Source organism: Heptranchias perlo, chromosome 10 (genome assembly GCF_035084215.1).
Source record: "Heptranchias perlo isolate sHepPer1 chromosome 10, sHepPer1.hap1, whole genome shotgun sequence".
Classification (NCBI taxonomy): domain Eukaryota; kingdom Metazoa; phylum Chordata; class Chondrichthyes; order Hexanchiformes; family Hexanchidae; genus Heptranchias; species Heptranchias perlo.
In genome coordinates, this window is record NC_090334.1 from 24,468,309 (window position 1) to 24,486,017 (window position 17,709).

The 17,709-nt window shown below is 43.8% G+C and overlaps 1 protein-coding gene across 1 annotated transcript; it reads right to left on the reverse strand.

Annotated features, from left to right (window-relative positions):
* Positions 1–247: 247 nt before the first annotated feature.
* On the reverse strand, positions 248–17,509 carry rdh12 (retinol dehydrogenase 12). Its single transcript, XM_067991353.1, has 7 exons — positions 17,230–17,509; positions 13,621–13,739; positions 12,786–12,941; positions 9,810–9,914; positions 4,160–4,369; positions 2,542–2,731; positions 248–2,196 (listed from the first exon to the last, which is right to left on the reverse strand). Exons 1-7 carry the CDS (start codon positions 17,304–17,306, stop codon positions 2,094–2,096), a joined length of 960 nt encoding a protein of 319 aa, XP_067847454.1. The 5' UTR covers positions 17,307–17,509; the 3' UTR covers positions 248–2,093.
* Positions 17,510–17,709: the final 200 nt, after the last annotated feature.

Sequence of the window (17,709 nt, forward strand, 5' to 3'; positions counted from 1 at the left end):
GAGAACTCGCCTGCGCTTCTTAGGATCTTTTTAGTCCACTTGTGAGGGAAGGTGGGGCTTCGGTTTAACGTTTCATTCGAGAGACGGTACCACTGACTGTGCAGCACTCCATCCGTACTGCACTAAAGTGTCAGCCTGTATTATATGCTCAAGTCTCTGGAATGGGGCTTGAACCCACAACCTTCTGCATTACAGGCAAGAGTGCTATCACTGAGCCAAGGCTGAATGTAATATGCTAGTGCGTTCATCTCTTTCAAGTTTGTTTTATTACTGATGCTATTATTATCATCCAAAAAACAACCTAGCATAAGAGCCCTGTATTCCTATTTCTGGATTCATTCATGTAACATAGCTAAGTGTATTACATTATACACTGGGTGTCCCATGTACTTTGTCAGAAACACTGACGGGTGGACATCTGTTGAATGCTATCCGTCAGCATGAAACATTGTTGGTTGGTCCGTGTCAATTGATACCTCCCTCTGACAGCACAGCGGAGCCTGGGAATTCACCATTTTCAATAACCAACCTCCTATCACTCGCCAGTGAACACTATTAGTTCGCAGCACATAACGAGTTAAAAGTTAATTTCACTCCAGTGTTGAAACTACTCTGTGCAAACATTATTGAGCAAATGCTTAGCACATTCGTATGACCTGGGTTTTTAAAAGGTCGTCCTTGTCAGGGGCCATGCTGTTACATCAGGTAGCATGGTGCACTATGGTGCTGAGGAGTGGGTTCAGAGCTATGAATCCACCCCACAAGTTCCCAATCTCAATTATGAAGTTATGAAAGTACTAAGCGTCTCCCCACAGAGAGTGAGGGGAAAATGTAGAAGAAAGTCACCAAAAGACCTGCTCTCGCACATCTCAGAGTGACCGGCTCAAAACGATTTTGGCTGAAACCTGAGAGCAGATCACCTGCCTACCCACTTGGTTGGTGTTAGCGCATGGCCCAAGTGACAGGAGGAAAGGGAAATTACAATAACTTCAAACATCAGAGCTTTCACTGTTGCAGAAAAAAAATCCTGTACACTTCCGAGATTAACATGCATTGAAAAAATTATTTGCCAACAAAATTAACATGTTAATCGCATACATTAACTGCGATTAATTGACAGTCCTAATAGACTATTGATAATTCAAAGATTGAAATTATGTAACACAGCAAATGGGAATTTAGTGCTTAATTCAAATTTTCAACTGATTAATTTTTTTTAGGAGGACTACAGCGAATGAAGAGTTCCATATCCATAACTAACTTCCCCAACAATGTACCTCCGCAAAAAGCAATAATAATGACAATTTACATGTTCACTCATACCCAAGTAACTAAAATCAGGCTTTTGGGAGTATCATTGTTTGAAGAGTTTTGGAAAAATGAATGTTTTTAAAGGCATATGCTAATCTTAACATGTACTGTTCCTAATAAGTAGGAAATAAGGAAAAAGACTAATGATTCTTTTGGCCGTTTTCAATCATGCAGCAGTTATACATTGGGTCATTCTACAAACAACTGAATAAGTAGTTGCAACAGGATTTGCTGTTGCAATAGGTGTTTCAAATTACACCAACTTTTTTTTATTTCCCCACTTCAACACTTTTGTACAATGTTTACTCCTTGTTTAGCATACAAAAACCTGAACCAAGTTTCTAAACCATTAAACAATGCTGGTCATTAAAGCAATGCTTCAGTACTGTGTATGAACAGTTTGCAATAAAGATGGATTACAGCAGTTAATGAATCATCAAAGCTTTTGTAACACTATCTTGTGTTTAGATCTTGATAAAGTAGCTGGTTTGGCAACTAGTCCAAAACCTTGGTAACCATTTTTAAAATCAACCATAATCATATTTGAAACATGCATGGCTGTTGCAGACTACATTTACTATATAGGTTGTTGATTGCATCGGTGCAGTGACCAACTTCAGAAACATGTCAACTTGATTATCAGAAAGTTGCACCTTCTGGATTTTTTTTTATATAGTAGTCTTGAGATAAGCTGCCAAAGTAGTCACAGAAAGAAAGAAATCAATCTTCAGTCTGCTTCTTTTGTGATCTTGGTTTCCTTTCATTTTCATCTTTCGAGTAATTCAAGCCCACCGAATTTCCAAAAGTTTGCAGCTGACATCCCATAACTTGCTGGCTGTTCCATCGTTCCTACCTTGAGGTGCCACAAATGCAGGGCTGCAGTCACTGTGAAGAAAACCAAACATATCTCATGATGAAAATGGATACATGAAATGGGTGTTCACTGTGTCTCGCACTGTGGACCATATCATTATCTAAACTATAAGAGGTCATGTTTAGTTTTTCAAGTACAACTCATTTAATTTTAATAAAGAGATGCAGCTGAACTGCAAAAAGTTAAATCAAGCCTGCACCAAAACTCTGGAACCCATTTCCTCCTTCAGTCTTCCTGCAAGCTTGACATCAACTACAATTACTTTGTTTCACTTTATCATCTATTTTTTTCAACTTGAGGTCTTTTCCCTTCATCCAGGTTTCTTAATTAAATTTAAAAAAAGATAGGTTACAAACCTGAAATGCTTTCCAGAAATCTCTTGCAACTCTTCAGATACTGCACAGTATATACTGGTCTGTGCACCCTGTTTAGGCGTTTTGATGAGGAAAGTGAGAACCTTCCATGCCAGGGACATAACGGAGGAGTGCCTGGTTATTTCTGATTTGACACAGCCTGGATGTACAGAATTCGTTGTGACTTTGGTGCCTGTATCAAGAAAAGAAACAAAATGGAATATCACTGCAATTTTTAAACCACCACCTGAAAGCTAGTGGGCCTTGTCATTGTGAATCAAACGGTGAACCTTCCTGATCTATATAACTCAGCTACTCACTGCCGTAACCAGTTGAATCATTGGGGAGCTCTTAATAATTTTGCTTAAAGTGCGGAAGAATTCTTGAGTGGAGTTTGGGGGTTCCCATCATCCCAGATTCTTCCCATCATCCCAGATTCTCCCCATCATCAGCCAGACTATCTCTCTCTCTCTTTCATACGTTGGCCAACCTGCTGCACATTATCAATTTTCTCCTCTCCTTAAGTCCCTTAGGCACTGGCTGCTCTGGTAACTCGCCCGGTAGTCTTTCTTCATGCGTGAGACTTGACAGGTTGAAGGAAAAGTACCCTAAGAACTGCCTTAAATGTGTTCTCAAAATGAAGTCAGTAATCAGACTGCTAGGAAAGGAAAGGGCTTTTACAAACAAACCTTCCATGCCAGGGATAGAAAACAAGCTATCAAGTCCGCAGGTTCGGTGAAGGGGACATAAAGATGTCCTGCCTTATCTGGACCTGTGTGAGCAAAAACCTGAGAAACTAAGGAGTAAATGAGCGACCCGACCCTGTATAGATCCTGGTGTTTCGTTGATTTGGAGGTCACGGGGTTATCGACAGGACTGCGTGAGGTGATTGACACCAGAAGGGCTGAACTCGAACACGTGTCATTCAGACTGGTCAATGTTTCTTTGAAAGTTAAGGATATATAAGATGGTGTTTTTGATTCTCAACTTCAGTCTTCAGTTCAAAGAATTAGAACCAGGGATTGAAAACTTTCAGTCGCCTTTGTCGTAGGAAGTGTAGGAGTTTTTCATCTTGTATATGTAGAAGGGTGTCTCTGTAAAATAGCTGATCTTCCCAGATTTATATTGGGCTTATTGAAGTCCCCATTAAAATAGCCTTCCTGTTTCACAAATCCCTATCTCTTTATAGGATAAATTTCGACCATGCACATGGATCATAGCCAAGGCTGATCCTGTCCACACATGTACACTTACTCACTGGCATCACTGTACTGTGATCAGGAGCTGGATCTCTGGTCATTCATTCCTCTCCTCACCCAGGAGTATTGAAGCCAACTGTAGCTTCCCACAGGCTGAGACCACATGCCAGGGATTGTGCACTGGGACCTTCTTGATCTGTATGGCTCATTGGGTGTATTAACATTATATTTTAAAACAATGTCTCGGTTAGATCAAAGATATGGGAATATCTTAAATTGATATTGTAGCCAATATAAATCCTCATTTATTAGTTATACCTTTGAACTATGATTGACTTTGAATAGATGATCTTTTTAGATGATGTAAAGGCAATTTTACGCAACATTTTAAGTAAATTGTAGAGATACCATTTGCATCTTACCTTTCAGATGCTTGGCCAATTCCCGAGTGAATAATATGTTTGCTAGTTTACTTTGGCAGTAGGCCAGGCCCCCATCATAACTCTCCTCACTCTGCAGATCTTTAAAGTTGATCCGACCGAAGGTGTGAGCAAAGGACGATACGTTAACAATGCGAGCAGGAGCTGAACTTTTAATGAGATCGAGAAGCAGGAAGGTCAGCAAGAAATGGCCTAAAGGGAAGGAATGTGAAACATTCAACATAGTGTTCTTTCTTCGATTTTCCACTTCTCTGAGATATTCTATGTTGTGTTTAGAACTCACAATTGATTTTGTAATTACTCTATTACAAAATCAACATTCTCATAAATGCAGAAATACTCTGATAGCTACATCCCTGTAATTGAAATTTGGAAGGTTTTTTCCTGAAAGTTAAAGCACAAAAAAATTGGAGTTATGTAGCATTTTATGTCCTCAATGTTTTCCAAGAATGAATTTCTTCAGAAATGTAGTCATTTATTATTATTATAGGCAAATGTGTAACTAATTTTTAAACCCATTTATTCAATGCATGATTTTGCTCTTATTAAGATTAGCTGCAGTTTATGCAAAGGGACAAACGGAAATATGAAAGATAAATTTTGCAATATACTTTGGTTAAACTGTCAATTACAATTGATTCTATACTGATATTTTTCAATTAATTATCTGAAGCATTTCACAATACAGTGTCTTGTAACTGAGCGGTGTTTTAATCAGAACTTTAACAAAAATTGTAAGCTTAACGGGTAAAAATATTAACTGGAGTCAAACGGAACCATTTAGACAGGGAAGGTACTAGGTTCTACCTTGGCCTTGGTGCTCTGAGCTAGGGTGGTTGAGAAAAAAAATGAGCCAGGCTTTTCATGCTTCTTATTAGTTACCCTTGCTGGAAGGTGCACACATATGGATTTGGGAAGGATAGGATCACGTGTAGGCTCACAGGTGAACTCCTCCATGTCTGAATAGCCTGACCGCACATGAACAACGGCCACTTGGGTGTGGTGTCAGATGGTGGCAGTCAACTGTGGAGCTCTATGGCAGAAGAGTTTGTGGGCTAGAAATTGGGCCGTGTAGCGCCCGTCGTTTCAGCGCTATGCGGCCTCCTGAAGTGCCAAGATGGCATCTTGGCCGTGCATGCACGTTTCCAGTGTGACGTGCGCTGGACGCCATCTTGGTGTGGGTATTAGCGCATGCACAAATACCGAACGCCGGCTGCATGTAAAATAGGGAGAAAATGCATACAATCTGTGTGCAATGCTGATTTAAAGTGATAAGTCCCAAAATGGAGTCTAACGCTCAACTCAACGCACAGTCTTAACCACGTATACCTGAACATGTCTTAGACGGCCTGGAGAACCCCCCCCACCCACCCCCACAAATGCTATTCAAAGGGACCATGCAGGCGTTGCCGGTTATTGCTTCTGGCTGCTGGTGGAATAGGAAGTGTTTTTTGAAGCTCCCTATACTTATTGAGAGTTGCTACAGTACATTTGAGAGTGGTTTAGCAGGTACTGCCTTACAGTTCAGAAAGTTGCAACTGTAGTTGAACAACATTCCTGGCAACCATGAGTGGTCTGCTCGGGCTCTTGCTGGGCATTGAGCATGACTGGGAGCATGCAGAGGCGCCACGCACAGCAGGTCAATCTGGGAGGAGGAGGAGGCGCAGGGCACTGAGCAGGACTCTGTATCCAATGAGGACCTTCGGACCAATTCTCTTACCTCAATGAGCGAGGAGCATTGCATCCGATGGCTGAGGTTCACCAAGGAGGCCGTGACGGCGATCTGCCTACTGGTGTGGCCACAACTGCAGCCTCAGAGCAGAACAAGAACAGCATTGCCTGTCGTGGCGCTGAACTTCTACGGCTCAGGATAATTTCAGGCCTCTACTGGCGACATGTGCAACATCTTGCAGTGTGCAGTGCAGTGCTGTATTAGGGAGGTCACAAATGCACTATATGAGATAAGGAACAGGTTCATCATCATCTCTCTTGACAGAGACAATCAGAACGAGTGAGCACGGGGGTTTATTCACATTACTGGCTTCCCCATGGTGCAGGGTGCTAATGACTGCACGCATATTGCCCTGCGTGCCCCGCACATCAACTCGGCCGTCTTCGTCAACCGAAAGGGCTTCCACTCCCTGAACGTGCAGCTGGTGTGCGACCACACACATCGAATCATGGAGGTCGATGCCCGCTACCCTGGGAGCAGTCACGACACCTTCATTATGCGGCAGTCCAATGTGCCAGCTATCTTTCACCCGACTCGGCAAGTCAAAGGCTGGCTACTGGGCGAAAAGGGCTATCCCCTCACGCCGTGGCTTATGACACCGGTCAGGAACCCACGCACATGTGCACAGCAGGCCTACAATGAGAGCCATGTTGACACACGTAACGTCATGGAGCACACCATAGGCCTCCTGAAACAACGCTTCCGCTGCCTGGACCATTCTGGAGGAGCCCTCCAGTACTCTGCTGAGCGGCTGGGAAGATTCGTGGTGGTCTGCTGCATGCCGCACAACCTTGCCATCTTGAGGGACCAGCACTTGCCACCGACGGTCGGAGAAGACCCTGAGCAGAGGTGGTGGAGGAGGAGGAGGAAGAGGCTGAGGAGGAGGAGGGGGAGGAGCCGGAGGAGGAAGTGGAGGAAGAAGCAAGGGTGCAACAGGGACCACACGCCTTGTCTGCGAGGGCTCTGCAGCTCGCCTGATCCGTGCCCACTATCAATAATGTCAAATACATCCCCGAACTCACTAACAGTCCTACACTTTCCACCTGTCCGCTCCCACAAGACAATCAAATTGCCCTCCATCTGATTACACATTGGTTTCCCCCTTAGCTCATCGCACAAATAAAAACCACCACCAAATGTAAATTCAAAGTCACATTTATCAATTAACAAAACAAATTATGGAAACAGAACAGAACTATTCACCCTTGTGCATTGCCTTAGTGCCTGTTGTTCGTGTGCCTTTACCTATCCTAAGGCTTCTACGAGGGGCATCCCCAGGGGCTGGAGCAGGGGTGGTGGAAGGCTGCTGGCCTTCAATGGAGGAGAGTGCAGATGACCTTGGAGGACGAACTCGAGCAGCTCTGGGCCGCAAGCAGTCTGGCCTGGCTGGCTGGTATGCAACAACAAGGGCACTGGCGGAGTGGCAGGAGTGGGAGCAGGAATGCTGTCATCCTGAGAGAGGACAGCAGGTCCGACTGCCATGGCAGCACTGCCACTCTCCCGGGGCGTTGCCTCAGCAATCCTGGTGATCAGCTGGAGAACGGATTGCTGGAGTGCTGTGACGCCCTGTTAGCCCCGTTCCACAGTGGTCCCCAGAGCAACGAGAGCAGCAGTCTGAGCTTCCATTGCAGCAGTCTGAGCTCCAACTGTAGCTTGCAGACGTTTGATGACATCGGTCTGCACTGCAATGGAAGCCATGACATTGGCCATCAGACATTGCGTCATGGTGGGTTCCACAGGTGTGCTGATGAAGGTGACCACCCGTTCCACGTTGGAAAGGATGGGCTTCAAGCTCTGTGCAAAGCCCTGCGCCAAGTTGAAGCCGGACTCCTCTATGCCCCTTCTCATTGTGCACAGGCTTTCCAGTGCCCCAAGCATTTGTTGTTTTACGCCCATCTGACTTCTCTGCAGCAGAACTAGTGAGCGACCTCCTCCGGCGAGCTGACACCTGTGGTATCCGTTCCCTCCGCCCCGGCTCCTGCACACTTGTGCTCGGTGTCTCACCACGTGCAGATCCCTCCTCTAACCTAACCTCTAAAGGACACGCAGTGTCAGTCTATGAGCTGGTGGATGCAAGTGTCAGATCGAGTGATGGTGTGGCTTCAGTGTTCTCCCCCCCCCCCCCACCCCCTTCCTCCTCCTCCGGCGATGCTGCCACGTGTTCTTGGGTATTTGTAATGACCAAGGGAAACCGGTTGAGTTGTGGAGTGGGGAGAGGAGCAAGTAAGACGTGCGTACTGACAGCATCTGCAGTACGTGAGTCAGAAAACATTATGGAGGAGGGAGATGTGGGAAAGGAGAAGGAGCATTAGATATGCAGAGATCCCCTTCATCGGGACCTCCAGTGCAGCATGTGGTCACAGCTGCAGCGACGGCCCGGCCAATGATCCGAAGCACAGTCTCCTCCAAGGGCATGAAGACGTGTAGGCGTGCCTGTCCTCCCTCAGGTCTCTCCTGCTGCCAGCTGTTAGGTGCTACCTTGTCCTGCAAGACAGAGGGCAGTGTGTCAGTGAGTATCTTGCAAGGTGTGTGGGTGATGTGCCTGTTATGATCGAATAGCTGCCAGTGTGTGTGTGACCTGTGAGTGGTGGTTGTGCAAGTGTGGTGCTATGTGCGGGTGAAATGCAGCTTGCCGAGTGCAGCATTGTGTATGAATGGGCAGTGATTGTTGGTGGGTGGGTGACGGGGTGTGTGGTGTGTGGAGCAGTGGTGCAGTTGGTAGGATGTGCCACTTGACACTTGCATTCACTCACCTTGACCACTCGTGTCAAATCATTGAACTTCTTTCGGCACTGCACCCACGTGCGTGGTGCAATGCTCCTGGCATTCACTTCCTGGGCTACAGCCTGCCCATGCCTGTGGAGCTGGAGTCTGGAGGGTCTCCTGCCACCCTGTGGCTACATGTTGGCCCTCCTTGCGTCCACCCCCTCCACCAGGGCCTCCAGTGCATCATTGGAGAAGCGTGGGGCCCCCTCTTGCGCTGGTCCTGCCATCCTTCTGGCCATCTTTCCCTTCTCCGAGTGGACTGTGCATGTCCCATTTAAAATGTGCACCTGCACCTTTAAGAGGTGCAGGCTGTCGATGACGTGCACTGAGCATGCCCCATTTCGGGCTTCCTCATTCTCCATGCAGCCTCTCAGCATCATGCAGCCAGCGCTACCCACGCTGCTATCATGGTAAGTAGCAGGCAGCTCAAAATTCATGTGCTGCCTGCGTAGGGGTCATCGGGCGCAGGTTAATAGCGAATTGCGCTATCCGCGCCCGATAATAGGCCTTATTGAAATTTCTTTCCCTCCCGCTGTGTCTTTAGAAGGGGGAGAGGAGAAAATTGGGGAAAAAATGTGAGGTCTCATGTTCAATATATTCCCTGTGCTGAGGTAGCTGATCATATCTTAGCCAGGGGTGTGTTGAGGACACTACAACTGGCCTTGGGGGCTTTTGTGTTTGGAGTTGGGTGGTGGGGTGGGAATGAACCAGAGTTCGCACTGCTTAGCAGTATGCAGCAACCCCTGCTGAGTGCGAATATCATTGGCTAAGGACAGGATTGGACTCTGCTGTAATGCCTGCCTCGCAGTCAGATAACCTGCTGCTGCTGCCACTGCCCAGCCTCCCACATAAACAAGTGCTACTTTGGCGAGGTACCATTGGGACAGTACCCCAGCAAGAAATCAATCTCTTCATAAGGAGAGAAAATAGGCTGAAACCGCATTCCCCCCCCCCCCCCCCACCCCACCATCCAATCATTTATATAGCACTTTTTACGTCCTCAGAATCTCCCAAAGTATTTCACAGTCAATGAATTACTTATGTAGGCAAATGCAGCAGCCAATTTGCGCACAGCAAGGTCACACAAACATTTTAAAGACGCTCTACTAATGCAAGTTGTTGTTACTGACTTACCCAGGTGGTTTACACCAAAGTGCATCTCAAACCCATCGACTGTCTTTGAGAAGGGGCACATCATCACACCAGCATTGTTAATCAAAATGTTGATCAGTTTTTCCTCTGTCATTAAATAGAATAGGGAAATAGAAAATAAGTCACAAAATGGAAACATGCTTATTGGTTTCGTTCTTTAGTTCCTGATATGTTGCCAATGATGTGAGGGCACTACCTTTCTACCCTATTTACTGGTTAACCCCTTCCCCCACTTTCAGCCCAGGCCATGCATCTACTGCCTTGGAAAGGGCAGAAGATCTTTCAGTTTTTTCCACCACCTCTGCAGTAGTGCAGCCGAGGTAAGGAGCTTGGTGGAACTGAGAACTGAACCTGTGCCCTACCATTCTCTGGCTGTGCCAGACTGGTGCTCTAACATGCAGTGCTAATGCTCCACACCTTGGGTTAAGCAACTTCCAGGTTATCAGAATCTATTTAATTGCTGCTGATATTTTTTTTTACTCGATGTGCTATATACCGCACCCATCTATCACAGTAACAACCCCCTCAAAAAAGACAAAAGCATTACAGTACGTGAGGAAGCCGTTAGTATTGAGTCTTCATTTGAAGCCAGCACTATAAAATGTTAATATCATTCTGGTATCAGCGTTAACTTGCCGGCCCTTGTTTTGATTTATATATCTCAACCCCACCATACCTCTGCAACCTTCCTCTGTCTCACCCTGCAGTCCTCTCACTCTGGGCTTTTATGCATTCCTCTCCTCCCGCACCCCTCCCCCCCAATTTGGTAACACTGCTTTTCAGCTGTCTAGACCTCACCCTCTCCTTTAAAATCTTAGTCTTGCTAGTCCCCTCCCCCCCTCCAATTGCCTCCTCAAAACCTATATTTTCAACAACGCTTTTGGTCAACTCTCCTACTTCTGCCTCCGCTCAGTCCATTCGCTCCTATGTATAGTGTTTGGGAAGCTTTATTACATTAAAGGCACTATCATAAATGCAAATTGTTGCTGTCTGCATGGAGTTAGCTGATAACAGCCAGTGCAACACTTATTCTGCAGAAAAAAATAATTTGTTAGCATCTGGGATGGTCAAGATCCGGCTCAGTGGTGATGCCCCTATCGTCGAATAGCTTGCTGAAACTGACGGGGCTCCTGCATGAAGACTGGTCACTGGACTGATATACCGAAGGACTTTTGTCGCCTATGGAACTATACCCAAATATAATGCTCTAGATTCATGAAGGGAAAAAGAAGAAAATTATGGGGCAGGCAGAGGGAGAAGAGAAAATAGTGATTACTTTAAAGTGACCATGTCTGCGATTCAAAATGTAATCAGTTCTTTACTTGCGTTGCAGGTCTCAATTTCTCTAGTCAAAATGACCTGCTAATGGTTGAGAGTGTTTAAAATGTGCACAGTGATAGAAGAATCTCAGTGACTATTAGTCAGTCACCAGGCTTTCAGTGTCACAGATGTAGCTTTGTCACATTCTGTATGATTTTATTTTACGATATTTCCATCTCGTGTTAAAGGTCCAATTTTAATTTTAGTATAAAAAGAGATTTGGGATAGTTTTAGGTGCATGACGATTTGTTTTAGATAGGCCGCCTTTGTATATCAAAACTGTAACCAAATCCTGATAGGATCGAGCAAAATGTTCTGTACTGATAGTTATTATACAGCATCATAATTAGGATTAATTGGGATCTTGTGGCAATACAAAAGCAGTAGAATTTTAAGTGTGGGGCTCAAAAATGATCACTTCTACTGTACAATAATACAAAATAATAATTGCACTTATACAGGGCCTTTCACTATGAATCATCTTAAAATGCCTCACACCATGAATTTTTTTGACCATTGTTATGTTGCTAAATTTGACAGTCTTTCTATGCTAGCGATTGTCACAGAGAGCTGTGGTCATTCATTTCAATCAGTTGTCAGGTGGTATTGGTTTAGGGAGGAATCTTGGTCAGGAAACTGGGAGGACGTTTATTTGAATAGAGCTGTGGGATCACATGAACCGCCTGAAAGGGAAGACGAGAGTCTCTGTCTAACTTCTCATCGGAAGAATAGTTAGGTGAAAGGGTAGAGAGTAAGGGTTTTACTGGGGACAATGGCGGAGATAGTCATTAAGACCTACCCGTTCAAAGAAGTAGTTTTGCGAGGATATGCTGCTGCAGGAGCAGAGCTTCACTTGCAGAAAGTGCAAGTTGGAGAATCGGTTTTAGTATTATAATTCCATCTCTTACCAGTGCTCACGTCTAGCGAGGCTCAACCTTGGCAACAAATCCTTGCAAAATTACCCCTTAAGTGCATGCTACATGTTTTAATGACTGCACGTCTCCCTTTAAATTAAATGTAGTTTGTGAGATTATAATGAATGGTTCAAATATTCACACACAGGCTCCCAAGCAAATGCTCAACTCCTGACAATTTAGATTTGATTTTTGCAGTAAAAAAAAATTAATTATTAAATAGTTTGAATTAAGCAACTTTACAGTGGTAATTTAGTTCTAAAAAAAAGTTGAATCAGATCATTTGAATTAAGCAACTTTGAGTTAAGAGGAGCAGACTGTACGGTGTTTTTGGGGGTTGGAGTGTGAATTTCTGACTTGAATCCTTCACTGTTTACTTGTTCAGCAGAAAATTAGCCATTTGAACAAAATATATCCCAATTTTTATTTTAAGTTCCTCTCCATAAAACTCAACTGGCTGTGATGCTCTGCGGCACTAAGAGTAATCCAGGGCAACTCATGCATTTAAAAGACCTCACCCCATTCAGCATCTCCCACCGATAAGATGGTCATGGCCTTAAGCATAATTAGCATTTATAAAATAAAGCATAATAATCTCTGAAATAATTCTTTCTTGGCTGTACTGTTCTCACTTTAAAAAAATACTTTAAACTGGCTAAATATTCAGCGCATGGAAAGAAAATATTATTTTTGTAACATGCAACTAATTGTAGTGCTGAATTACCTGTAATGATATTTTCAGCAAATTGGTATATAGATCTAGTGTCGGCAAGATCCAGCTCCCGAACGATGACTTGTTTATTCCCTGTGTCTTCGCGAATCTCGTGGGCTGCAGTTTCTGCCTTTGTCAAATCTCTGCAGGCCATGATTACCCGAGCACCTGTGTGCAACCATATTGACAGTGCTTTTTAAAAAAAAATTGCAATTGTTGTCTATTTAAAAACACAATCATACATTTATATGTCGTTGACATAATATACAGAGAGTATGGTTCAGTTTTATTCTGTGCAGAAATAGAGAATGATATTTATGTAAGGGGTAATTTTGGTGCTGAAGTTTAAGTTTCTTGCTGTTGACGGTACTTTGCGTAAGCCATTTGATTGACGTACCAGAGAGCTGCTCATGTCGATCAAACACCACCTTCTAGGACAATTGTGGAGGAAAGAAGTTAAACTCGTTGGTTGGACCTTCTAAGTAAAATCTTACTGAAACAAAAACATTTATACAGCACCATCTCAGGATGTCACAAAGCACTTCACGGCCGTTTGAGTACTTTTCAAGTGTAGTCAGTGTTTTAATGTACAGAAACGCAGTATTCAATTTGCGCATAGCAAGGTCCAACAAACAGCAATGAAATAAATGACTAGACAATCTTTTTTTTAATTATGTTGGTTGTGGGATAATTGTTGGCTGGGAGATTGGGAGAATTCCCCTCCTTTTCTTCGAATAGTGCCATGGGATCTTTTACGTACACCTGAGAAGGCAGACAGGGCCTCAGTTTAATATAGTACAGGTACTGTACTGTAAACTGATAAAATAATTGCCTGACGATATCTCACCTCTCCGTGCTAGTTCCCATGCTGTTTCCTTTCCAATTCCAGTGTTAGCCCCTGTAATCAAGACGGTTTTCCCATTTAGTCTTGCATTGGATGTGCACACTCCACCACCTGCACATCTCCTGTGAAACAATTGAAAAGTATGACATATTTTGCTTTTTTTTCTATGCAGTTGCTAAAAATATAGACATTTTTCAATTTAACATTCTTTATGCCACCTGACCTAAATTAGTTCAATCTTTTTTTCTATGTATTCAAATGTTCTACAGTATGCCACGACAATTCAAAACAGACCACAAACCTTGTTCAGATACAGTTAACAAGATAATCACGCTGTGAAGTGTTCCTACATACTGCTTTGTTAGGAGAGTGAACTTGGTTCATTAGCAAGGCTGGGGGTTGGGGACAGAGAAAGCAAATTGTAATGATTCAACAGTTAACGTTGGAAGGGTCAATGTGATCTCCTGGACTGGTTTCGATCGCCTGAGGGAGTTCGGAAGGAATTTTCCAGATTTTTTTTCCCCCTTTTTGGCCCAGGATTTCTTTTTCTGTTTTTTGTCTCTCCCAGCTTGGGTGGGGGTAAGATGAGTCTAATCATGATGCTTCAGGCATGAGTGTGGGGCAGGCTTGATGGACCAGCTGGTCTTTTCATGCCCATCATTTTTGTATATTCATAACAAACGTAAGGTTTACCCTGCTACAAATATAATGAGCAAATGCACCACTTGGTTTAGAGCTGAGTTTTGCAGATAAGGAAAGTACAATGTTTGATCCTTGGTCTGTGTGGCAGAGAAAGCACTGTTAGCCTCAATGTCTTGGGCTAGAGAGAAAAAAGGCAATGATTCAAGCTCCTCATTGCAATCCATTGATGGAGTATCAACTAAGAACAGAATTGGGCTCAGTTCTGCTGAAACTTACTGAGCTGGTACGTAAATAACTAACCCAGCTCGAATCAATATCTTCAGCAGAAAATCAGAGAGAAATACAACAGGCTTTCAGGCCAAATCAGCTTGGGGCTGTTGGTAGCACTGTTGGGACGAGAACAACAACAACTAGCCTTTACATAGCACCTTTAACGTAGTAAAACGTCCCAAGGTGTTTCACAGGAGCGTTATCAAACAAAATTTCACATCGAGCCACATAAGGAGGTATTAGGACAGGTGACCAAAAGCTTGGTCAAAGAGGTAGGTTTCAAGGAGCATCTTAAAGGAGGAGAGAGGTAGAGAGGCGGAGAGATTTAGAGAGGAATTCCAGAGCTTTGGCCCAAGACAGATGAAGACACGGCCGCCAATGGTGGAGCGATTAAAATCGGGGATGTGCAACAGGCAAGAGTTGGAGGAGCGCAGAGATCTCTGAGGGTTGTAGGGCTGGAAGAGGTTACAGAGATAAGGAGGGGGGCGAGGCCTAGGAGGGATTTGAAAACAAGGATGAGAATTTTAAAATCAAGGTGTTCCTATACTGGGTTCCAATGTAGGTCAGCGAGAATACAGTGATGGGAGAACAAGACTTGGTGCAAGTTAGGATATGGACAGCAGAGTTTTAGATGAGCTCAAGTTTATGGGGGTTTGCAAGATGGGAGGCTAGCCAGGAGAGCATTGGAATAGTCCAGTCTGGAAGTAACAAAGGAGAAAGCTGTAGGTTCAAGCCCCAGCGCAGGAGTTGGAGCTCATAATCCAGGCTGAATCCCCGTGCTGTAGCGAGGGATTGCTGCATTGTGGAAGGTGCTATCCTATGGATGAGCCGTTAAACTGTGGCCTCATCTCCCATTTCCTGTTGTTCAGGTGGACGTTAAAGATCTCATGGCACTATTCGAAGAAGAGCAGGAAATTGTCCCAGTATCCTGGCCAATGTTCCTCCCTCAACCAAGATAATACTGTGGGATCTTGCTGTGCACAAAATGGCTGCCTTGTTTATTTACAAAGCAGCCTCTGTTGCCAGCCAAGAGGTGCTAACGTCAACTGTAATGCCCCTAAAGTCACTCTGGCTAAGATCAGCTAACAGCGTTACAAATTTTACATCAACTAGGTGTGAGGGAGTGGAGGCTGGACTTAGTTACATAGCTGGGTTCCGAAAAAGCTAAATGACTAAATTCAAATTTATTTTTGAGAAATTGAGAAGTGGACCTTCACCTCATCCTTCTACCTGTAGATTTTGGGACTTAAGCTTTTACAGCACTATTTACATGTTTTGAGTGGTTTGTACAATGATACTGCTTTTTTTTTGGTGGCAGGAGTTAAAGAAAATAGATTAGAATTACCAAGCTGCATATTAAAACATAGTTTTTCTAAAACAAAACCAAGATTGTAAAAACATCCCAACGGCTGACAGGAAGCCCAGCAAAGTTAATGTCTGCTGTCGTGGAAATATAAAAAATATCAACAATTGTAGGATCCCACGTGTGACTTTGCTTATTGCTATCGGGCTTTCAAGATGAAAGGCATTTTTTGCTAATTATTTGCAATAAAAACAGAGCAAATGCTCATCCAAATCCCCAGCTGAAAGCATCTGAAGCGTCGCTGGTTTCATAAAGAAAGTTGTTGTATTCATGTTGTGGAGATGCCGGTGATGGACTGGGGTTGACAACTGTAAACAATTTTACAACACCAAGTTATAGTCCAGCAATTTTATTTTAAATTCACAAGCTTTCGGAGGCTACCTCCTTCCTCAGGTGAACGATTTCACATCGTTCACCTGAGGAAGGAGGAAGCCTCCGAAAGCTTGTGAATTTAAAATAAAATTGCTGGACTATAACTTGGTGTTGTAAAATTGTTTACAGTTGTATTTATGTAGCACCTTTCACAACCTCAGGAGGTCCCAAAGGGCTTTCCAATGAAATACTTTAGAAGAGTAATCACTGATCTAATGTGGGAAATACATCTGAAGGGCAGTGACTGAAAATCATCAGAAACTCCAAGTAGCCAATCAAAATAAAGGGAAGCTGAAGCACCTCCCCAAAGCCCATGATCTGATCAGTTACACCAGCCTTCTTCATGTTGAACATTTTCCTGCACATCTTTGCCATGCACTCTGCTAATAAAAGAGCAATGGGCCATGAGCAATATTTGGCTTTTTTTTTAAAAAAAGGGGTTTTATTTGGGCACGGAGTGAAGTCGTTTTTGTCGCATGATTTTATTTGGGCGCGATTTACTTCATTGCGTCAAACTCTTACTCAGTGCTCATTCAAGAAAAAAAATCAAGAGATGGTTTAAAACACACCGGTAATTTTTACTTTAATATCTATATACATTCAAAAAAAGTCAAAAATTAGGCAATGACGAAAAAATATTCAAAGTACATCAATCTGTCTATAAAAAACATACAAAAATTCCAATTATTCTGCTTCTTATTCAAAGACCAACTATTGCCCAGGGCGTTTTTGCAAATTTACTTTTGTATCAAATATTAATTTAGTCCAGCGAACGTAATCGAACTTCCAAAACCGCTTTACGCTGTGATAAATTATAACACAGGTTTGAAAGGCATTTATAACTTTATAATTCCTAAGTAAACCTCCATGGTTACAGATTTGTGTTTTCCCAAATTAAATACAATATATAAGTCACTTTTGCACACCGGCAATACTGATAAATACTGCATGGGAGAAATACGAACCTGATATAAGGGGCAAATGCTGCTAAAAGGAGGGCAGCGATTGCACAGATCCCGATGACAGTGAACAAGACTGGCATCTTCAGATAACAGCTGCCTCTGGCTGCAGCTTATTCGTTGCTTGCTGCCTGGAGAGCATCATCATCGGCAGGATGCTGTCGTCCCGGAGGTGTCATTCTTCAGACAGTTACACAGTACAAATTGATCATTTCTCCAGCAAAATGCAGCGAGTGGAGAATAATTACATACAAATGATGCGCGTGAAATCAATCACTGAGAGCAGCGCAGGCTCCAGGCGTGATTGACAGGGGGATTCACCCAATCCTCTCCATCCTAGCCCGATAGTGATGTCACAATAGCGCAGCCTGAATCTCTCCCATTCATAACTCGCGGACCGGAAGGAGCTGGAACTACAACTCCCAGAATGCAGCGGGCGGCGCTGCCCGGCCCCACCCCCTCCCCTCCCCCTCCCCTCCCCCACCC

Coding starts and splice junctions, on each gene's coding strand:
- rdh12 (XM_067991353.1), bottom strand. CDS start 17,306: ATGCCAGTCTTGTTCACTGTCATCGGGATCTGTGCAATCGCTGCCCTC. Junction 13,740..17,229: donor GCATTTGCCCCTTATATCAG/GTTCGTATTTCT, acceptor ATTGTTTCACAG/GAGATGTGCAGGTGGTGGAG. Junction 12,942..13,620: donor ATGGGAACTAGCACGGAGAG/GTGAGATATCGT, acceptor GGTTGCACACAG/GTGCTCGGGTAATCATGGCC.